This window comes from Talpa occidentalis, unplaced genomic scaffold, assembly GCF_014898055.3.
Source record: "Talpa occidentalis isolate TD23 unplaced genomic scaffold, MPIMG_talOcc4v2.1 talOcc4.7, whole genome shotgun sequence".
NCBI classification, from domain to species: Eukaryota; Metazoa; Chordata; class Mammalia; order Eulipotyphla; family Talpidae; genus Talpa; species Talpa occidentalis.
In genome coordinates this window covers 85,154,855-85,178,445 of record NW_023605083.1, presented here as the reverse complement: position 1 = coordinate 85,178,445, position 23,591 = coordinate 85,154,855, and the positions used below count along the sequence as shown (strand labels likewise).

Genomic DNA, 23,591 nt, shown 5'->3' with positions numbered 1-23,591 from the left:
AAGATTGAACATCCCAAGGAAAAGAATGAGAAAGCTGTTGAGAAGTTGGGGAATGTTAGATTCTCAGGGTTTGCACAGAACTGTGTTATCCTTACTATGATTGTTACATTGGCCAGAGCCTCAAAGAAGCCCAGCCTTGTCAGGTCCTAGGATGCACATGTAAGGGCTCTTCTAACACCTGTCCTGTGAGCTTGCTGATAGGCATGCCTGGATTCTGAACCACACATTGGTTTCATGTTATGGTCATCCTGAGGATGAAATCACAGCAGCTACTAAGATCAGACATTGTTGAGCGTTCACTACAGGGAATCACCACCCTTGTTCTCTGAGATCAGTTATTTTTTTTTTTAAAGTATTAGTTTTTTTTTTTTAATAGTTGCATTTTTTAAAAAAGATTTATTTATTTATACAATCACCGGGTACAGTCAGAAGCGCAGGAGGGTGAGAGAATTCACCAGAGCCAGAGCAGAGAGCAGAGCAGGCAGACTGACGAAGTACACTGCTGAGGGGAGCAGCGGGCGGCAGGAGAGGTCTGCGCGCCATGTGGGACCCTCACCCAGTGGCCAGGGATCGAACCGGCACTGCAGAGGCTGTGGGCAGCTTCGCAACCCAGCGCTCAACCGCTGTGCCACCGGGGAGGCCCGTATTAGTGTTTTTTATTTCATCTGGTGGCCTTTTTCTGACATCAGTTGTTCAGCCTAATTGTCTGCCATAGGCAAAGAAACAAAACAAACCCAAAAACCCAGCCTTTTACAGTAGGGATCTGCTATGGGCATCCCACGCTAGTCTTTGGCAGTGAGATGACATTGGTGAACTCAGGCTGACATTCTTGTAGGTCAGGCAGGTAGGCGTGATGGGGCACTGTAGGTCTGGCCACCTTCAGCCAGTGGTATTATGTCTTTTTTCTGCTGTACACTAACTTAAACCCAGCTGGTAACACCTTCCCCTGGCTGTGCCAGCTCTTTCCTTTGGAATGAATGTGAGCTAGCACGCAGGTCTCATGTCTTTCTATGGGTGAATGCCATATAATGCTGGCCCAGGTTCACAGGAAAGAGGCTCCATTGCTGCTGGGCTAGGGTGTCTTCAGGGGTCTGAGAACAAACTTAGAAGTTTTCCTATACCGTCCCTAAATAAATCACCTATAAGCACTTTGAGAACAAGAGCAGACATTCCCACCTGACACCTGTTAAAGTGCAGGAGCCAGGATACCCGGCATCTCCTACCAGCCAGCCAGTCTAGTACCTGGGGCTGAATACGCTGAATGATGGAGGACAAGAAATGTTGCCTCATGACCGCCTTGCAAAAGATGAGCCCTGGGGCTGTCAGTAGCCATCAGTTCAATAAGCCAAGCATTGTCCACATTGACTATTCAATCGAAAGGAGATGAATAGTTTCCTGTTTTGGATGGCAAAGGAGTCGGTATGAGCTCATAAACCAAACACCAATTTTCAGAGACATCTGTTCCTGATCTCTAGAATAAACACGGTGTCCAACAGCTTAGGCTTAGACTGGGGGAATCTACATTAACCCCACTGGCTCTCCTAAAGGGAGATGAGGCCCTCTAGGGGGATCTAACTTCTCCAACAAGCAGATTAGGCCAAAAGGCTGCACCAAAGATGTGCTACTTCCAAGGAAAATGGATAGAAACATTTACATAAAATAAACCTCCACTTGAATAGAAAACTTCTGACATCTCACCAAGGCAAATTAATGGACAGGTCCCTGGTGTGGCGTTTGTACTTCATGAAAGCAAATGTAGCAGCGAAGGTGCAAGGCCAGATGCAACCTGGCTGGTGACTGACCTGTGGGCCTGTGAAGAGTGAGGAGTGGGCTTGGGGCTCCCCTCCCCCAAAACTCAAGGGGGGTTCACTAGGTAAATAGATCCCTGAGACATCTGGATGCAGCTGGGACAGTTAAATATTTAGAATGGTTGTCTTCCTTGGACTACTGAGAACACAAACATCCACACCACAGGGCTGAGTTGTGTGCAAATGTTGGGGCTTTGCATTTTTTTATTAACATTTCCTTTCACGTGGTTTACATCAATTTATAATAATCTACATAAATTGAAACAAAACATAGAGAAAAAATATATCCTTGCCAACTTATTAGTCAAATATTAATGAAGGATCCCATCCTGCCTATATCAGCAAAAACTGGCAACCCACTGCCACTGCCCTGCAAGGTCAGGCATACTGGGATTCTTGTAGCCTGCCTGCTGGCTCCTGTTGGCACCACCTGCCCTGCTAGGCAGAGTGGCTAGGGGCTCTGGGCTGCACGGTCCCTCTCAGGAGAACCTGTGGGCAGTTTCCTAGGTGCAGCTTAGTCCAGGTCTGGTACCTGGCCCTCCCCACTCTGAGAGTGGAATTTATAAATATTATGAGCCTTTTGCATTTCTCAGCCCTTCCAGCGTTCCTCCTGTTCTCATATTGCCTGAGGGGCAGCAGTTGCTCCCTGATGACAAGAAGCAAACATCTTTTGTTTTGGGGGGAGGTTGGAGGCACCCATTTGGGGCTGTAACTAGCTCCAGCTGGGCCTCCCATTCATTCCCATCAAAGGCTTTGGAAGCAAGAACCTTCCATGTCACATACCAACTCTTGAGCAAAGACTCCAGGGATGTTTAGACGCCAGGATCTGTAGACTTTAGGCTCAGGCATTCTTTGTCCACCTCCTGACCCAGGGAATAGGTTTCTTGCTAAGCTGCTAGCAGGCAGCAGTTAGTATTTCCTTCCTCTTAGGCATTTCTTCCCTCCAATGTGCACAGAATGTGTACCGTTCCGCCCAAGAATGGGCAACAGGTGTAAACAAAATTAGGGCCCTGCCTCTCACTGAGCAAGAGCTACAGCTTTAGGGTCAGCAAGCCCTTCTTTAAACCTTGCCCTGAGCACAGGCCATGGGAACTGTTCTCACCAGTCCTGAGGGCCTAGAACTTACTCTGCCAGGGAACTGTGTACTACAGCTCAGCTTGGCAATGTGACTCCTCATCCTTCCCCATCTTTGGAGCTTCCCAGAGTTCACCCAAAAGGCTGCATCTAGAAGTCAGGTGGGGAGGCAGCACCACGACGGCTGGTACTGCAGGACCATGCCACCTTTCCCAGGCCCAGGAGCACACGTGGCAGTGGGGGCTGCCCCGTGGCAGTGCTTGGCTGTGGAGAATGTGTGTAAAATCTAAGGCAAGGGTACATGGGGTGCCAGGAAGAGCTGGCCGGGAAGGAGCCTGCCTGTTCCTGGACACCTGGCTTCAACCATAGGAGTTGCCCTCCTGGAAGCCTGGCACCACCACAAATACCACTGCAACTCCTTGCTGCTGAGAGTTGCCTCCCCCAACTCAGGACACCCAGTGCTACATGGCACTCCTTTGAATGTTTGCCTTGTCTTGTTTCCTCGGTGCGCCGACTCCCCCGATTCTTTCCTGACCCTCTGGCTAGCTTGATAAGTCACTTGTGAGTCTTTACACTCAAAGGAAATAGAACACCAGGGGAAAAGGAACTGAAAAGCAATAGAAGAAACAGTCAAAGACGCCTCACTGGCAGGCAGGAGACAGAACAGATAAACCCCAGAAATGGAGAATTTCAGATGGAAAATTCCAGAAATCCACTCTTCAGCTCTGTCCTAAACTGAAGATTAGTGTGAGTCTGTCTCCTTTTCCAACATTTGCACAGGCAGCAAGGCAAAGCAGGTGTGCTTCCAGCAGGTGGAAGGCAAGGAGAGGGCTGGGGGGCAGCAAGTGGAGCATTCTACAGACCACCACTGCCACCCAGGGCCTCCTCAGAACCTTCAAGGTGATGGAGTGAAACCAAGGCTGCACATGCATGCGGGCAGCTGGGAGGCAGAGGTGGATGGAGGAAAACCAAAGGGATGTTTCAGGAGACAGCAACCTGGAAGCAGGGCCAAGAGAAGATAAGCTGGTAGCAGTTACAGAGCGCAAAGTAAAAGCCATGGACTAGACTTGGGAGGAAAGAAAGTGTTGGAGGAAATGAAAGAACAAAGCAGGCTGTCTGTGTGCCCACACCAGGTTGGTTACTACCTCCTCTGCATGACAAAAAGACATAAAACAACTCCAGAACAGCACGGAGCATTAGACACAACTAGAGGTACAAAGGGCAGGAGCCCGGGGTGTGGCGGTGAGGCTGGGGGCTGGGTCAGCTGGCTTTGTACAAGGTGGCACAAAAGATGCACGTATTCCAGTTCTTGGAAATCTGCGTCCCTTGGAGTCTGGAGTGCTGGGTTTGGGAGTTTTCTATTGTAGTCTTTCAAGTTCATGTTGAGTCCCTGGCTGGAGAGGCTGGCTCGGGCCATCCCCCGCAGCTGCTCCCACCTTAGGCTACACGTCGGTAGAGAAGTACAGTGTGTTCCGCTTCAGTTCTGCGAAGGAAATTGGGGGGTGTTGCAGGTAGTAGAGCAGGACCTGGACCTGGGGAGAAAGGAAAGAGTGATGCTGGGTCCTTGTCCTTGAGGCCTTCTGGTCTATTGAGAAGAAATGGCCCCTGGGCTGGGGTCACTGCTCTGTTGCTCAGCACCCTTGGAAGCCCAGGTGTGCCTGCCCATTTGCAGCAGTAGAGGGCGCTGCCAGCAGAGGGTGGGGAGCCTGGGGCCACTTCCCCAACCTCTGCCCTAATCTTCCATCCTGATCCAGAGGTTGGCTTTGGTTTGGCAGCCCTGCCTCATAGGGGCCCCTGCCCTGGGTTTTTTAGGGGAAGAATCCCGACCCTAAAGCAATCAGTAGCTTCCACACATAAGGAAAAGGCCCCCCAATTTTTCCTATACCCCTGGGCTTGTTTTGAAATTGAGACACTCCTGGGATTGCAGACAGCACCTGGGACAGACTTTCTCTGGGCCCCTGTTCTAGGTTCATGCTTTTTGTTTTGGTCTGGGCGGCAGATCCAGATCCTGACATCCCACAGATTGTCAGCCTAGTTGCTCAGAAGGGAAGGGGTGAGGGATTCTGAGCTATTCTCTCTCCACCCCTAAGGGGAGCTTATCTCGCTCCTCCAGCCACAGGCCTGCAAATGCTGGTGGTACCTGTGCCATAACGTCATGGGACCAGATGTCTGCCGCCGATGTGAGGTGTGCTTTGCTCTCCACTTCTGATGGTCTCAGTAACGTGGGGCCAAACACAGTAGCCAGGTTGTGAAGGGACATTTTGTTGATGGGTTCCTTCTCAGCAACCCTGGAGGGGAAGGAGAGGAGAGGGGAGATGTCATTTCCCTTGGCCTTGTCCATAAGAACTCCTGGAATGATGCTCAGAAGATGGTTACCAGCTTCCCTTTTTTTAAGGAAAACCTCCTGGAAGGGAGGTCCTAAGCCAAGGGACCAAGTCCCCAGGTCTGTCCCAGTACATTCCTATAAAACAGATTCCCAGCTTCCTGGCCGCCCCCTGAACTGATAATAAATTACAAGAGCCAGAAGGCCTCACTCCGACTCCCATGCTTTGGAGATAACAATAGTACAAATCCAGGAACTTCTCCTGTAACAGTTCATACACATGATGAAACCAACACACAGAGAAGGTAAGTGACTCATCCGAGATTACACCACCAAGTGGTGGAGCTGGGATCTGAGCCCAGACTACTCTTCACCACTCTGCTAAACCCAGGTCAAGCTGTGGGGAACATCAGTGGGTGGGGTGAGGGGAGCAAAGCTGCTAACTGGACCTGAGACCCTGCTGGCTGTGTGGTGGCAGAACAACCCTAAGCTCAGAAAGAGCCCAGGGACTATACTCCCATCCCTTTCTAGAAAGCTCTGTCTCATGGGACCCCAGAGTTGTCTTCCGCTGGATCTTCTCCTGCTTCTCTTGCATAATAGGCCAGATGCCCTATAGATATTTTCCTTGAGTGACAGGAGGGGCTGCCATCTGTGGCTGGTGTCTAGGCAGGCCCAGTACCACCTAACACAAAAGAGAGGCCTGGGCCCTCCCTATTTCTAGGAAATGCTGCTGAGGCTGAGCCCCACCTTTCCCAAGCAGCACCTCTTTACCCACTCCCTACTATATCGTCATACCCACCCTCCAGGCAGGAGTCATGGATGTGCCTGCTGACTGCTTTGGAAACAGGCAAACATTCCCATGCCAGGAGGCAGCTGTGTGCTGGCCCAACCCCTCAACACACACACACACACACACACACACGCACGCACGCACGCACGCACGCACGCACGCACGTATGGCACAAAGGGCTCTCCGGCTGGGGGCCCAGATGTGGGAACAGGCTGTGCCCAGTTCCCAGGCTGGAAAACCTAATGAATTTTCCCTTCCCACTCCTCTGTGTCCTCCCCACAGGGCTTGCCAAACTATTTGGGAATTGGTTGGAGCTCTGGTCCTAGCCAAACCAGAGGGAAAATGTCTTATAATGGGAAAAACAAGACAGCCCAGGCGTTTCCAGGTCTCTGCTGGCCCTCCCAAGCTGGGCCTGGCTAAGCAGCAGCTGGGAGGGTAGGACTTAGGGCAGGAGCCAAACTCAAAGGAACTACCCACAACACTGCCTCCTCTCCTGGTCCAGAATGGCACCTTCAGGGCTAGTTTCAGCTGGGATTTGCTGCAGGTGCCAGCTTCAGCAGCCCTTGGTGTGAATGACCAGAGAAGGGGTGGGGAGAAGGTAGGAAGGGCCTAGTTTAGGATTTGGGAGATGTGGATTCTAAGGACAAGCTGCCCTAACCCAAGCAAGTCCTTGGTGAGCTGGGGGACTAGTTTCCGTATCTGCTAGCTGGGGTGTGTGTAAAAAAGACCTGTGGGTTTCAAATTTTTTGACTTTGAATAACTGTGGCCCAGCATGCATGGCCTATCTTGTACTATCTGAAGGGCACACTAACTGGGTGCAGTGCACCCGCTGCTGCCCATTCTAGTCCATTAAGAAGTGCTACATAGACCGAGTGACTGTGGATGTAAAATCCATCTGTGGTCCTAGTCCTTGGATCTAGCCCTGCCTTTCTAAGCATCCTATGGCCTACTTGATGTCGCTATTAGGACCCAGTATGTCTTAAAGCAGAAGAATCTGAGTGTAAGAATTTGAGAAGCAAACACCTCAACCTGGTATGGGGTTGCCCAGGAGAGGCCAGCACCCATGAGGAAGCAACAGGGATGGGGGTTAGGGGGTCTACAATAGGACATGTCTTCCCTGGCTGGAGCCCACCCCAGGCTCCTGCTCTCCCCAAGCTGGGCCCCGGCCCTTACCTTTTCAAGTGTTCCAGCAGGAAGAGGAAGGTGATGAGATTGGGGTCGGGCAGGGAGCGGAGCAGGTGCATCATGCAGTTTTCCTTGGCAGCAGGGTCTGACAGGGCTACAGGGAGAGAAGGGGCCAGGGTGGGGCTCAGCTCCCAGGAAGGGAGGCCCGAGCCAGCACCCTCTCCCTGTGGTCATGGGGCTGTGAGACACTGAGGGTGAGGCAGTCTGCCAGGAGTCAGAGGCAGAGCCTACAGGGAAGGAACAGCTGGTTCCTGCAGGAGGCCCCACGCGTGACTGGTAACTTGGTTAGGAAGCAGGTTGCGGACACATAGTTTTCTTCCCCTCACTGCACAGGTCTCCATGGGTGGTGCCATTTTTCATCCCTGGTCTGAAGCAGGGCAGTGAGCAACCTTCTGTGGGCTCCTCATTTCTCATGGAGGCCAAAACCCTGATCTGCCCAGAAGAAAAGGCAGGAGGGATATGCCCAAGGCTGGATTTGGCCCAGGTAGGTAGAGGCAGGAGCCCTGAACAGGCTCTCAGCTTCCTCCCCACCTATGGCACCAGTGAAGAGATGAGAATGTCCTTCTGGAAGGCTCTTAACCAGCCATCTCACATGTACTTCAGTTGTAATTGAGTTTCTCCTTGGCTCTGGGGTGCCAATCCCGACCACCCCCTTAGGGAAGGTTTCCTTGGACCCCTGAGTTTCCATGCAAGGAGGGGAGTGTCCCAGAAGCACCCCAAAGGAAGTACAGAGGGAAGTCTGTAGGGACACGTGGGCATGTGGGGGGCCACTCAGCCATGTGACCCTGGGGTACTGGACAGATCAACAAGCAAGGGAAGTCACAGCTCTCTTCTGCTCTTTACTTTGCTGGTCGGAAGGCCTGGCTCAGTCCATCCCTCATCCCCAGAGCCTCACCAATGCCTTCCATGAAGGCTGGGTAGAGTCGGTCTGTGAGGAGGGGCTCAGGCAGCTCACGGAAGTAGAGCTTGAGGGTGCCAGCGATGGCATTGATGTCCATGTCGCTCAGCATCAGCAGGATGTCCTTGTTATCTATGGAGGAGGTGTGAGGTCAGGGTCACACCAGCCTGAACATACCTCTCTCATGCCTCAGCTGGGCAGGCAGCCCTGTTCCAGCCCCAGTCCATCCCGAGACAGCTGCAATGATGTCCCCACCCACTCTCTTTCTGGTTCCGGGCTCCCCCAGAAAATCAGGATGCAGGTGATGCCCACAGGTGGTCTGTAACTCAGCTGGTTGGGGGCTGAGGAAAGCTCATCACCCAGAGTTCTGAAGCCCCATTCACACCACTTGTCACACACCCTCCTTCCAACTGGTATCTCCCCACTTGCTAAGCCCCTTTCTGGAAGGCACTGCACATTTTTGTACACCTAAAATCATGTTCTGACAAAGCCTCAGCTTCCAGGTGGCAGAGAGAGGCCGTGTGCCAGCATGTTCCCAGCAAGCCTGTCTTCTGCTCCAGGCTCCCCAACCATGTCTGTTTGGCAGCCATCCAGAGGCACCCACCAGGCCCCCTCTCAGCTCCTATGGGATCAGTGTGGCCCTGCCAGTTTCAGTTCCTGAGTGTTGGTGTGCTGCTGCCACGCTATAGCCTGGACCAGAAAGAAGGCAGAACAAAGAACTAGAAAAGTCGCACTACCAACAGTGGACAAAGCTGGAAGCAGCAATGCCCTGCCAAAGGGCTCTGCAGATGGCAGAAGGGAGCCAGAGTCAGCAAGCTCAGGTACAAAGCCATTAGTTTTCTTGCATCTGTTGTGCCCCATTGGGGTGCAAGAAAGCAAGCCAGCATGGACTCTGGAGTCAAAGGAGTTTAAATGGGGCTCAAAACCTTGCCCAGGTAATCCTGGGCAAGTGACTTGCCTCTCTGAGCTTCAGTTCCCTTATTCGCAGCAACAAATAAGAAACTAGGGGGGTTAAGGACCACAGGAGAAAATGTGGAAAAAGCTCTCGCCACGGGCGCACAGAAATGGTCCACCCCATGGACATAGATTGGAGGACTGGAGGCCACAGAACAAGGATCCTCTGCATCCAAGGCCCATGGAGAAGGCCACCCAGTGCTCCTACCAGCCCTGTGAGCCTTCCGGAGCCCCCCTCCAGCCGCCACCAAGCTGGGCCTTCCAGACTCACTGGCATCAAAGACAGCCTTCAGTGCCTGGATGTCCGTGGCCACCCCCGATATCCTGTAGATGCCGACCTCCTCAATGCCCCTCTTCTCCACCTCTTCCACACACTGTCGCACAATGTAGGGCACCTTGGAGCGTTCCCGCCTGGGGGGAGAGGAAGGAAGCGGGGAAAGGTGAAGGGAGACCTTCAAAATATAGCTACCTAGCTTCCTCCCCAAATACCTTTGTCTTGGAGAGTTCCAACCTCTGGGATCAGGAGGGAGACAAGGAAAGGACTGACAAAAAGGTCATGTCACCCCCTTGGCCTTTTGCCCAAGGCCTATTTGCTAACGGACATTAAGGGACAAAGGTGGGAGGAAATTTGGGGAGATAAGCCCAAAGATTCTGGAGAAGAATGCCCCTACAACAGAGGTCCTGCTGCACCTCCCCCTGCAGTGACCCTCAGGGCTAATGGCTGTTGCCATGGTCCCTGAGGTCCGGCGTGGGCAAGGAACCATGCGCGCAGGGGGAGAACAGCAAACTCCCTAAGATGCAGAGAAGCCGAATGCCTGCCAAGAGATAACGACCACCAGAAGCCGCCACAAAGATGATTAAAAGAAATGCTGACCACCTGGAACCTTATCTCGCTTTCTCAAGGCCCATAAACTTTATTCTGCTACAACTGTCTCTCTAAAATCTTTCCTTTTTCTGGTCATTGATTGCTAATTAAAAAACATACGTAATTTAATAATTAGGCTAATGCAAATGAAACATTACTAAACACTGTGTTATAATAGAATTGTTGGTTTAATAATCTTTCTGTTATGTGCTTGACTTTAGTACCTTTGATATTAACTGCATTATAATATAAATTTACCTATGACAATTAATTATGAGTAAACATAAGTAAGTAATAGTAGTAGTAGTTAGTACAAAAATATAGAAAGAGTTAATAACCTGTCCAATTAGGAATAAGGCTAGGTCCAGGTGTAACTTCGGACATAAATCACTGCCCTGTCAATTAAGCTAAGCCTATGAGCAAGCTGATTTCTTTGATGTTCACCGATCCTATGCCTTTAGAAAAAACATATATATACTGACCACTAACAAAAATGAAAGTGCACTCAGATTTACACTTTCTTGAAGTGTGTCTGTTTGTCATTTCTTTAACCGAATCCCTGACCACCCTGGGCAGTCTCTCAACCCTGAGACGGCCTCATCGTCTACTGCTGTGCTGGTCCGTGGCAAGGTCCCAGATTCAAATATCTATGGGGGACCCAACAAGAGAACCTGCTGAGGGGAGTGCAGAGGGTGGTGGTGAGCTAAGGGGAACTTCCTGAGGAGCGGCTGTTCCTGGGGGTCCAGGGCTGACAGCGGTCACAAATTTCTATTTATATTCATTAAGAGGAGTGGACAAGCTGGGGTTTTCATGTCTAATTGCCCAGTGTTTAAAAGCTGGTCCATTTATTTCTAATGCATTGCATGAGTCAGAGAACATACCTCGGTGGGCTGTTCCAAACTGGCCTGCACGACTACTGAACTGGAGGTGATGATTAGGGGCCAGGCACAGGCAGGGAGGGGGAGGGAGGACTGGAAGGCGGAGGCTGCAGGGACCTGGCATGCAGCCTACACTAGGATACCTACTTCGTCACTACACTGATCTTCACACCAAAGACGCCAGTCTGCTTTTTGGATGGGGTCCTCTTCAGGCTCATATCTCGGCTGGTGAATTTCATGGAGAATTCCACTTTGATCTGGTTGGGATGAGACAGGCATAAATTCCCTGGGTGTAAGAGCCTGAGGAGTGCCCCCAAAACACAGGGCCCATTCCTCAGGATTGCAAACAAGGGCTCCCTCTAGCCCCAGGGCTCCCTGGAACACCCTAGGGTGGGACTTCTAGAAGGTCCAACCTTCATGGTGGGAAGAGGAGGGGACTGGGCTAAGGGGCCAGGGGAAGGACAGCACCCTGAGGAAACCAGCCAGACACTCCCATCACTCTGGGCTCACCCCATTCATCTCAATCACATCTGTGTGCCAGTTCTTGGTTTCTACAGTTTGTGGATCCAACTGCAAAGAAAAAAAGAGAACACGAGTGAGAGACGACAGCTTAGAGACCAAGCCAGAGCTCCGCTAGCAGCAACTGCTCACAATCTGCTAAGTGGTCAGGAAGGCCAAAGCGGGCCTGATGCTTATCTGGAAATTAACCCTAGAGGGTGGCTCCAGCCCCTTTCTTCCCACCCAGCTAGCAGGGTACACTGCGAGGCACTTCTGTGCTCATTTCAGACCACTCCCTGTAAAGAGGGTATTACTGCCCCATTTCACAGATACAGAAATTGAGGTTCACAAACAATAAACAATGAACTAGAGTGGGGATGTAATGGGTTGGGGGGCACAGGTAGCCTGAATGGGAGGCAGGACAATGCAGAAGTGCCCTGTCTTAGGAGTCAGGTCCTGGGGTTGAATTCTGGCTCTGCCACATCCAGTGGTATGACCTTGAGAAGTTTGAAGGTCAAGCCTCATTTGTTTCATCTGTTCACTGCAGTCAGTGGCAGAACCTGCCTTGATGGATTGTTGTGATGACAATGAGATAAGATGGGGTGAGTGGCTAGCCTCCATGTAAGCAATCCTCTATATAGGGACCCCCAAGCTTGGGCTGGAGTTCCAGGGAAAGTGGATGGCAGGGGAGACTCAGAGGCCCCCCTCACATGGGCTGGGAGCAGACAGGCCTCGGTTTCCTTAACTGGTGGTCTTCAAACTGGTTTTCCTTGTGTATCCACAAAATAATTTTGAGAAACTCTGTACTCCCTGGCACATTTTTAAGTCAACATCTGAATATTTCCAAGGCCAAGTGTAAATACTTGCAAGGAATATAATTTCCAGAATAATGTAAATATTTACATCTTAAAATAAAACTGTGACATCATTCTTTTCAATGCATTCGGTGAAGTCCAAATACCATAGTGATTTGATACCCACCATCATCATCCATTTAAAAACACAAACAGGCTCATCTTTCCCTGTGGAAACCCTGCATTGTTTTCCTTTTACTCCTTGAACCTATGTTTTTATTCTATTTCTCCCAAAGAATTTTGTCCTTGTTTGTATTTTCCTACTGTATTTCATTCAGCACCCCACTTCAACAAAAATATCTGTATGAGCTAAAACGAAAAATTAATTCCCCAAGACCCCAGTTTTCAAATATTCAAAGCATATTCTGGGTTAGTTATTAATACGACTAGCAGTGCACAATCAAAAAACTAACCAACACATTACAGTATTTAATAGATACTCAGCAGCAAAGTACCACTCTGGTGCAACTGCATCTCTTAACAAGACAGGTAGGACATTTTTTTCCATTTTAGTTCAAGTATGCATATGAGTAGTAGTATTATTTTTAAAAAGATGCATTTATTTATTTATTTATGCATACAAGAGCTGGGGTACAGGCCAGAGATGCAGGGGGTAAGAGAATTCACCAGAGACAGAGTGGGGAACAGAACAGGCAGACTGACTGAAATAAACTGCTGAGGGGAGCAGCGGGCAAGACAGGAGAGGTCTGCTGGGCCATGTGAGTCACCTCCCTGGCCGGGGATCAAACTCAGGCCATCGTGGAGATAGTGCTGAGACCTGAATATTATTTTTTGCTAGGGTGAAGCAAGGTTCAGCATCCTTTTGTTGTTTTGCTTTTAAAGTTGGAAAGGATGAAACAGCTTTTTCATGTGAATAAGTAAACGGAGATGAAAATAGTTTTATTATGGCAATGTTATATAATTGTTTAACCTCTTTCCTCCTAATTGCCTTAAACTGCATATATAACTATTGTAAATATTTGTTTTAAGTGCTCTCTCAGCTGACAATTTCCACCAGTTTTGTGAAAAACAAAGAAACTTCACCTGACTTGTAAAAGGATTTGTAACACCCACACCAACAACACATCACAGGGCCTCTCTGCCAATCACCCAGGAGGTCTCTGTACCCCAGGCCAGGCCCCCCAGTGAGCTTCAGGCCTTTTCTCTGCAGGGGAGAGGTGATGTGAAAGCCCTTTTTAGAAGATTGCTTTTTGGCGATAGCATCTATGGTAGTTGAGGATCTGCAAATTGATTCCCTTAAAACTCTCCTGCCCACTTACCCCTCAGAAAGGCTCTGCACCTCTGGGGGCAGGTGTATCACAGTTTGAACACCGCTGCTGACAGAGGACCCTCACAGAGGGAAACGATCTGCGTCAGCCCCGGGCAGGCTTCCCTCAGCTCAAGGTTAAGTCACCCCCATACCTTCTGTCACCACATACCAGCTGGGGACAGGGGACACCTACATCTCTGAGGGGGCTTGGGTCCTGACTACTAGGCCAGTTCTGGCCCAGGTTCAGTCTTCAGCAGTCAGTTCCTGCCCAAAGGTGTGATGGAATTGAGAATACGAGAGAGAGTGGCATAGAGAGAACCAAGTACCCCTATACCCAGCCAGTGTTTCTTCAAACATACAACGGAAGGGTGAACAGCTCTCTAGCCTGGCTGCTGCTCTATTCTAGAAGGCATGGGGCCAAAGGTCTCAAAAGAAGCCCCTGAAACTCCTCTCCCCTCTAAGTTCCTTTTTATTTTATTTTTCAAGATTTACTTGTTGGTACATAACAAGAATTGGGGTACAGGCCAGAGGTGCAGGGGATGAGAGGATTCACCAGAGACAGAGTGGGGAACAGAACAGGCAGATTGACTGAAATACACTGCTGAGGAGAGCAGCGGGTGAGACAGGAGAGGTCTGCTGCGCCATGTGGGTAGCTCCCTGGCAGGCCGGGGATTGAACTTGACCTGCAGAGGCTGCGGATAGCTTCATAGTGCTGTGTTTAACCCTTGTGCCACCAGGGAGGTGCTAAGTTCCTTTTTATACCAAACCCTCCCTGTGCCTGGTGTACAAGCCTGGATGGCATCCAGAATGCTGGGCCTTGGACTTAGGGTCTAGATCTGTCCCCAGTCCTGTCCTCCAGCAGTGGCCACCTAGAATAGGGAGCTCTCAGCTGGTCTTTGTTAACTGAGGCAGATGCTACCCTACCCTTGAGGCACACATTCTGTAGGGAACACCCTTTTTTTTCATGCAGATCTCTCCAAGAAGCAGCTTAAGTCTCATATCAGTGCCATGGTCCTGCTCAGGTCTTGGAGTGGCGTCAGAACACAGTCTGAGTTGGGAAAGTGCCAGAACTGAGAGACTGATCTGGGTTCAAATGTTGGCTCTTTCACTCAGTTGTGAAAGAGTGGCATAAAGGGCTTCCCCGGTGGCGCAGCGGTTGAGCGCTGGGTTTCGAAGCTGCCCGAGGCCTCTGCGGCGCCGGTTTGATCCCCGGCTACTCCCCGGCCACCGGAGGAGGGTCCCACATGGCGCGCAGACCTCTCCTGCCACCCGCTGCTCCCCTCAGCAGTGTACTTCGGTCCTTCTGCCTGCTCTGCTCCCCGCTCTGGTGAATTCTCTCACCCTCCCGCGCTTCTGACTGTACCCAGTGCTTGTATAAATAAACAAATATTAAAAAAAAAAGAGTGGCATAGAGAGGATCACTCAGTTGTGATCCTCAATTTCCTCCTGGGGGTGTCCACACCTATTTGGAGGGTTATTATGGAAAACAGTAATAGCAACTGATGTATTCTGAGCACAATGACAAATCCTTTACATACAGCATTTCAACTAATTATCATAACCAGCTGCTATAAAGGTTTAAGCCTTCCTAGCTGTTCCCACTTCACAGACGAGGGCACTGAGACTTAAAGAGAATGAGGAGTTCTCCCAGTGCCACACCTCTGGGAGTGAGAGCTTGCAGACAGTCAAGGCTCCCTGACTCACCTGCTCTGCTAAACCTGCAAGGATTGTATGAAGGGCCTCGTCTGGAGTCTGCACCTAGGCCACAAACAGCAGCTGCTGTGACCACACTACTCAGAAAGGCAGCTCAACTCCTCCTCTCTTCTTCCCTCCCCATCGCTTCTGTTCTAGCTGCCAAATAGCAATTAGCAACCGTACATTTTCCTGGAAGCATCTGTGACAGGGAAAGCAACTATTGCTAATGCACAGTTCTAGCTCTGTCTCTTCCAGAAAGTCTTCCTGGGTAGCTTCAGGCCTCAGGAATCTTCAGTTTCCTCTGTCTTCTTGTTGCATAAAGACCCTGTCCCTCTGGGACCATTTGCTGCCATTTCACACGTACTGGCTGTCCATGCCAGGGCTGGTTAAAGTGGCACTATCATGCTTTACTTTGAGTCCTACCACTGCCATATTTCAGATTCCCTCTGCAGGTGCGGCCCTGGCACCCAGTTGGGGAAGCCTGCCCAGTGCCTCAATGCCCCGACAATGAAGCTCTGTCTCCTAGGAGGCCAGCAGCCTCCAGAAACCAAATCTATTTCAGGACATCATTTAAATACAGAGAAGGGAGGGTGCAGAGCGAAGAGGGACATGGCACATTTTCTAGAGAAATGATACTGCCTAAATCTCTGTGGCTATTTATAACCCCTGGGAAATGTGGACTCTGCTATTTCCTGATTAAATTAGTACTGGGGTGGAGGAGCTGGCCCGGGACAGCAGTGGATGGGAACACCTGACCACTCGCCCTCCTAAACCTCCAGAAGATAGGTGCTGTCCACCCACCCTGGGGAGTAGGCAGCTGGGGGGCCATCAGATCACCTGAGGGAGACAGATGAGGCTGCAAAGGGCCAGGCTGAGGGAGACCCCAGAGTGCTCCTCCCTTTACCCCATGGGTGATACACACACACTGGGGTTCCCTCAGGTGGCAGAGAGGAAAGGACCATAGAGCATCCTGGGCAAAGCTCTAAAGTGTGGCCACACCGGGCACTGAAATGGCTCAGCACTTAAGCTGAGATTGAGAAGCTTGAGAAGCTTTTTATCTGTTGAATTTAACTTGTCAGATCATGGCTGGGTTTAGATCTCTGCCAAGGGGGATGGGCTGACCTTTGGGACTGGTGTCCAGGAGAGAATTACCAGACCCCCTGCAATAAAATCCTGTTTCTCTGCTGTGAACACAGCATTCTCACATAAGCAGACCAGTCAGAACCTGCAGGTGTTGTCCAAGGGACAAGGGAGGCAAAGACGCAGGCTGTTTGTGTGTTACTTTGGTATGTAACACAGGGGAGCTCACCAGGCTATACGCACCCATGAGGACAGCACTCACCAGGGTCCCCAAGGGCTACCAGGCCTCCACCTCTGTCTGTACAGCCCCTGGGCACTGAACCCCCCCACCTCATTTCATAGGACCAGTTACTGGCATGGGTCCCCCGACCTCTGGTCCCCCTGAGGGTTGGTGGCTTGCAGCTATTTCTTGTGCTCCAGCACTACTCAGCCCTTGGCATCCTAGGCCTGTCCTGGATGGTGGGGTGCATTTTCCATTAAGTCCAGAGTTGTTTTATTTTATTTTAAAAGATTTATTTTTATTTATTTATGCATAAGAGAACTGAAGTATAGGCCAGAGGTGCGGGGGATGAGAGGATTCACCAAAGACAGAGTGGGGAGCAGACCAGGTGTACTGACTGAAATACACTGCTGAGGGGAGCAGTGGGTGAGACGAGAGGTCTGCAGCGCCATGTGGGTTAGCTCCCTGGCCAGGGATTGAACTCATACCACAGTGGCCGGCGATAGCTTGATGGTGCTGAGAGTTTAACCCCCTGAGCCATCAGGGAGGCCCTGTTTAGTTGTTTTAAATAATAGGTGGTTCTTACAAATAAGGACAGTGAACTGAAGATCAATCCAGTGAAGGTGTCACCCAAAGAGGTGAACAGGGTGCTGAACAGAAGGTGATGTCCAGTCATGTTTACAGGGAGGCCTGCCAGGGGCTGAGTGCTGGCTGTGGAGACCAGGCCCTGAGCCAGTTGTGTTATCTGACAGTGAGTACACCTCCTGGCTCCCAGGCTAGTGGCCACAGTGGCGGTCCTGGGCTGGCCCTCCCTGCCCTCCCCCAAGAGCAGCCACTCATTCTGGGTTGGGTCCCCACGGAATACCAAAGCCAGCCTGTCATTGGGACAGACCACAGGCGTAAGAGGCAGGGAGCTTTCAGGAGCCAGCCTTGCCTCCCTCTCAGGGAGGGTACTGGAGGATTCCGTCAACGTGGCTGTTTTGAGAGAAACTCAGAGAGGCAGGGTGGAGTGGGCGGGGCCTGCATGCCAGGGCCTACATCTGCGCTTCCAGCTCAGCAGCAGGGTCAACAGTGACTGGGGTCAGGCTCAGCACACTCACCCTTTTCCCAGAGCCCAGGGCCTCCACCATAAGACGAAGAAAACTGTGCCTTCCAGCCCTTACCCTGGAGGGTCAGGCCCCCCCTCCCAGGCCACACAGCAGGTTTATGCTGACTCTGTATAGCAAGGCACCAGGATGAGGCCACTGCGCCTCAGCTCTCCTCCCCGACCCCTCCCCAGAACTTTGAAGTTCCCCAAGGTCCACATATGGAAAGGGTTTAGGAGCTCTGAATGAGGCTTTTATTGAAGCCAGGTTAGTCTCGCAGCACCCACTATGACCTGCCTACCCCGGCGCTCCACATTCCAGCAGTGGCTCAGCCTGCTGTGTGCCTGGCACACTTGGAGCTGGGCACAGCTGCCCCAAGAGGCAGATAGAGCTCACACTGGGCTGCTTTGGCCCCGATGCTGGACCAGACTCTCCCAGAGTCCTGGAGCTCTGTCTTCTTCAGAGTTGGCCACCTACCACTGCCTTCCCCGGTCCAGACAGTTTGGAGACCTCATCCAGGGCCAGAACTCAAACCAGGCTGGGAAGCTGACTCCCACTGAGGGCCATGTTAGGGCACCATGGGCATAAGGATAGGGGTAGGTTGGGGAAAAGGAACTGGTCAGGGCAAAGCAACACAGGCACTCCTCAGCTGCTCCATTCCCAAAGGGAAGGGGTCACCTTAGAGGTCAAAGTCCTAGGCGAGAGGCTACCTGCTTGAGACCTCTCGAGGGAGTCTTCCCTGGGCTCCCCATGCCACAGGTCTCACGTTCACTAGACAGCATCAAAAGTAACTGGTGTGCAGACCAATGGAATCGAATAGAAAATCCAGAAATAAACCTACAGATTTATGGTCAACTAATCTTTGACAAAGGAGCAAAGACTATGCATTGGAGCAAAGAAAGTTTGTTCAATAAATGGTGCTGGGAAAACTGGGTTGCTACATGCAAAAGAATGAAGCTTGACCACTATCTCACACCATACACAAAAATCAACTCAAAATGGATTAAAGAACTAGACATAAGACCTGAAACCATAAAATACATAGAAGGAAATATAGGCGAAACGCTACGTGATTTGCACATCAAAGACATCTTTACAGACACATCACCCAAAGCAGTGATAGTGAAGGCAAAGATCAACAGCTGGGACTACATCAAATTAAAGAGCTTCTGCACAGCAAAAGAGACAACAAAAACAAAGAGAAACCCCACCGACTTGGAGAAGATTTTTGCATACAACACTAATGATAAAGGACTGATCACAAAAATCTGCAAAGAGCTGATGAGACTCAACAACAACAAAGAAAATAATCCAGTCAAAAAATGGGCAGAAGAGCTAAAAAGAAACTTCTCTGCAGAGGAAATGCAAATGGCCAACAGGCATATGAAAAAATGTTCAACATCACTTGTAATCAGGGAAATGCAAATCAAAACTACCATGAGATACCATCTTACACCAGTGAGAATGGCACATATTAAAAAAACTAGCAACAACAAATGTTGGCGAGGGTGTGCAAAAAAAGGAACTCTCCTGCACTACTGGTGGGAGTGCAAACTGGTCCAGCCACTATGGAGAGCTGTGTGGAGATTTCTGGACCTACTAAACATACAGCTTCCATATGATCCAGCAATTCCACTCCTAGGTATTTACCCAAAGGACACAGAAACATCAATTCCAAAGAACACCTGCACCCCTGTTTATAGCAGCACTGTTTACAATAGCTAAGCTTTGGAAACAACCCAAATGCCCAAAAATAGATGACTGGATCAAGAAGATGTGGTACATATACACCATGGAATATTACTCAGCAATCAAAAAAGATAAACACATGCAGTTTGCAGCAACATGGATGGAGCTAAAAGGGATCATGCTCAGCGAAATAAGCCAGAAAGAAAAAGAAAAATACCAGATGGTCTCACTCATAGCAGGAATCTAGAAAACTTAAATAAGGGACCAGGAAAATGAATAACTATAAGAAAGTGAAAATCAAAATCAACAAAAAACTATGAACCAGAGACATTCTATGGGGAGTGGGGGGTGGGGAGGGGAGGGACTGGGGTCAAAATAAGGGGGTTGCAATTGTATGGGGAATATAAAAATAAAATTTATTAAAATAAATAAATAAATAAAAATTTCCTGCAAGCAAACAAACAAATAAATTAATTAATTGGGGGGTGGGGAGTAACTGGTGTGCTCATTTCTATGCACAACATGCTAGGCTGAGGGCCACCACACATCAAGGCTACTGGGAGGAATGCCCCCATCCAGAAACACCCCATCCTGGGCAAACAGCCCTGATCCCAAGTCTCCATGATCACCCCTCACTGGACACCTGAGAAACAGCCACAGGCCCCTAGTGGGCTCTGGCCTCCTCCTTGGTAGGGTGGTGCAATGGCTAAGAGCCTGCTCTGGGTCTGGCTGCCTGAGCTTGAGTGCTGACTCCACAAGTGACTGCTGTGTGTCCCTAAGCCTTAGTCTCCTCATATGTAAAACCAAGTGGACAACAGGAGTACCCGGCAGGTCATTACCTAACTCACATCATGCTCAAAATGTGTCAGTGTCACTAACACTGGGCTTAAATGCCCAGTGGCTTCCTGCTGCACTTAGATTTAAAGCCGAGCTCTGTGTTGTGGTCTGCACGGCCAGACAGGGTCTGAAGGCTGCCCTCTCTGTCCCACGTCATCTCTACTTTCCACGGGGCACGTCCACTTCTGAATGCACCCCAGTTTCACCCAGCTGGTTCCTTGGCTCTCCTCCCTCTGAGTTCAAAATTATCCCTTCAAGAAATGTCCCTTCCTCTCTATTACTTTTTGGTTTATCACCCAGTTTTATTTTCTTCACAGCACTTGTCCAACCTGAAGTGATCTTATTTATTGCCTGACTCCTAGAGACAGAAAGCTCCATGAGAGCAAGCCCTCTCTGCCTGAGCCACCTCTGGCCTACCTCAGAGAAGGTACCCCACCAACATTCAGGGGCCAAATGAACAAACTGGGATGTAGGGGATGGAGAAAGCAAGGCCTTTCCATTGGGGCCCCTTAGGACAAGGGTGAAGAAGGCCCACATTCTTGCTTGCCTCTCTTCTCCTGTATTCAGTGAATGGCTGGCCTTGGCCCAGGGGCAACCCAGTGACCTCTCCCATCCAGACTTTCCCAGGGTGTTGAGGGCTTAAAGCTTAGGAATAGGAATCTTGAGACATGACCAAAATCATCACATGATCTGGATCTAGATCATCCTGTTCAGTTCCTTCATTACACTGATGCCAGAGAAACAGAGAGATGAAGAGATTTCCCAAGGTCACACAGCAAGTTAAAACAGATTCAAGACTAGAAGGATGAGGCCTCTTCACTCTGGCCAGCCTGGTGCCCTAACTTCTCTGGTATCCCATGCACATGAGCCTGAGTGGTAAGGGTGCTCTAAGGAGGAAGCGTTCAGGCATCTGATGGGAAAGGGGAACTGTGACTCTCACTGCTCTGGCTGTGCCCATCTGGCTGTGCCCCTGGCTGGGGTCACTACCAGAATAGAGATGGTTCTACTTTCTAGTTCAGAAGTAACTTCCACTCTCTTCAAGTCAAAGCAGAATTAGGAAATCACTGTGGGGTTACCAAGGGCTTCCCAGCCTTTCTGCAGAAGAATCCTAAGGGTAGCTCCCCATCCTGTCCTCCCTTGGGTTCATAATAGAGGACCAAAGACAATGGGGCCTCCTTAGTCAAAGGCTAAGGCTCAATGGGGACCCTGGCCCGACTGGGTTTCTCCCAGGATTAGACAGGCAGGCTCTAGGCACAGGGGCTGTGTGTTCCTTATGGTGGCAGGGGGCTGTCAGAACACGAACACCTTCCTGCTCCCAGCATGATCTGATAGAAGAAAGGAAGCCTGCAAACCAGCTAACAGTGTGGACACAGGACTGGACCTTTCCAGACTAGTGCTCTCTGACCCATGAGTGCCAACTCCTCCAAACCAGCACCTGAGAAATTTCTGGGATACTTCCAAAATGTGTGCCTTCCCAGGGCCTCACAGCCTCTGGCTACTGCTGCAACACTGGGCTCAGGCAGTTTTGGCCTTTTGGGAACTACCTAGATTGGCAGGCTCAGCCCTGACTGGTCCCATGCCATCTGAAAACCAGGGCAGGCTCATGGTTGACTGGCCAGGACACCTGTGGGACTGCAGAGGTGTAGACAGGGCCAGTGCCCCTTTGAACTAACCCAGTGCCAAGGAATAGCACCCTAACAAGTTCACCCAGAGCAAGAGTTCCTACCTAGGTGTCTAGGACCCTCCTTGTCACAGCATAAAATTTGTGCATTATGGGTAGCCTCTCTGGGTGGGGGCTTCAAAACCTTCATCAGATCCTCAGAGTTGAGGACTCCTGTTCTGTGAAATCAAAGAAGCTTCTCGGGAGCCAGCTTGGTGGGGAAGTGGGAACACGAGGAGATCAGGAGACCACGCCACCCATGTGGCCCCAGGTCTTCTCCCTCTAGGGGGTGAGCAAGTGCTATAAGGAGCATTATGGCTCCAGGAGGGCAGGGAAGTCTCCACATTCCCTTTTAACCCCTTAGCCTGCCTGCCTGTTTACAATCCTGCCCCATGTAGAGAGAGTTCCAGGAGGAAGTAGGCTGGCACTAGGGGTCTCTGACCATGGAAAGGCGGGGAGGGGGGTGCTACTGTCCCTTTTCTACAGCTGAGAGATCACTATAGGGGTTTGGGTGAGTGTGTGAATGGTGAAGAAGTGGATGTAGGTCCCTCCCCCACAGGAAATTCGGTGGAGGAAGGCAGGGTAGGGCAGGGCAGTGCCAGGGCAGGATAGATGCCTCTTGCATAAGCTTTCAAGATCTTTCTTGATGCCCAGAGTCAGATTATAAAACAAAACAACTGAGCCCAAGACATTGCTCTGTCCTATACCTCAACACCCTTTGCCCCTCAATGCCTAGAACAGCCAGTGAATGGCTGAGTGCGCCACAGGCACATGGCCTGCACACCATGCTACCGATTACAAAGGACTGTTGAGTTAAAGGATGAACGCTGGGAGGGGCTGGGCACTAGTGCTGGCAACCAAGAGGGCAAAGAAAGGGACCCTTTTCAGTCTTAAGATTTTCTAGATAAGCATTCTTCCTTGGGTACCCCTCTGAAGGTGGAAGGGAACAAACGTCCCTCACAGAACAGGCGATTCACTCTGGGGCTCAGCAACAAACACCTCATTCACCCTGCTGGCCTACAGTTTCTTGAGAGAAGCTCTTTGGAGGTAGGGTATTCTCAGACCTTTGAAGCAGATCATGAAGAACTGTCCACCTCTCCCCCATTCCCCTGGATCCTGCCAGCTCAGTCAGAGTCCCCACCTGAGGCCAGCATCTGGCCTGGTCTGGGTCAGGGTGTCCGCTGTTACAGAGAGACATTAGAGGTCTAGATTTCTTCCCTTAGACAAATGCTTCTCATTTCACTGGGTCACTCCTAGCCTCTCCATGGCTCCTCTAAGTTGACCTCACTGAGAGTTTTGAACACTTCAAGGGGTGGGAGATGGAATGCCTCCTTTAGCCCTCTGTCTTCAAAGTGCAACCCAAGGATCTAGAATCTGGCAGGCAGGCAGGCAGGCAGGCAGGAAGGAAGGAAGGAAGGAAGGCAGGAAGGAAGGCAGGAAGGAAGGAAGGAAGGGAAGGCACCAAGCCTGGTCTCCTTGCATGTAATTGGAAAAAAAAAAGAAAGAAAAAAGAAAGCAGAAATGCAAAGCTAAATTTTGAGAGCACTGGCAGAACCCACAAACCCGGCACCACGTGTCTTCCCTGCTAAATGCTTGCACAACGAAGCAACTGCCAAGTGAGAGGTGGAAACACGGCTTCAGCCCTAGATCTCTCCTTAGGGACAAAACAACCCCAAGCCCTCTTAGCCCCTGGGACCCCAAAAAACAGCCCATGAGAGGTCTCTGAATCCTCTCTTCCAGCAACTGGAAATTCTTGAGACCAAAAGCCACCCAGGGGATTTTTCCATCCGAACAGATTCTTTAGTTCCATCACCGGGGGTCCCTACATGGAGGTTCATGCACTCCCCTCCAGCCTGTGAGGAACATTAGTTAGATGGAGCAGGAGGGCCACAGGTGGCTGGTCCCAGGCTAAGAAATGAGGCGCTAAT

At 50.5% G+C, this 23,591-nt stretch overlaps 1 protein-coding gene across 5 annotated transcripts in view; it reads right to left on the bottom strand.

Moving 5' to 3' along the window:
- Positions 1-379: 379 nt before the first annotated feature.
- The window catches only part of ABR (ABR activator of RhoGEF and GTPase), a 178,499-nt gene continuing 155,287 nt past the window's right edge, over positions 380-23,591 (bottom strand). For all 5 annotated transcript variants that reach the window (XM_054689027.1, XM_037492050.2, XM_054689026.1 and 2 more), the window contains 7 exons: positions 11,286-11,345; positions 10,923-11,032; positions 9,304-9,443; positions 8,076-8,210; positions 7,169-7,274; positions 5,023-5,170; positions 380-4,414 (listed from right to left, as the gene is read on the bottom strand). In XM_054689027.1, coding sequence (XP_054545002.1) covers positions 4,325-4,414; positions 5,023-5,170; positions 7,169-7,274; positions 8,076-8,210; positions 9,304-9,443; positions 10,923-11,032; positions 11,286-11,345 — 789 coding nt within the window. In that variant the 3' untranslated portion in view covers positions 380-4,324. The remainder of the gene's footprint in view (positions 4,415-5,022; positions 5,171-7,168; positions 7,275-8,075; positions 8,211-9,303; positions 9,444-10,922; positions 11,033-11,285; positions 11,346-23,591) is intronic.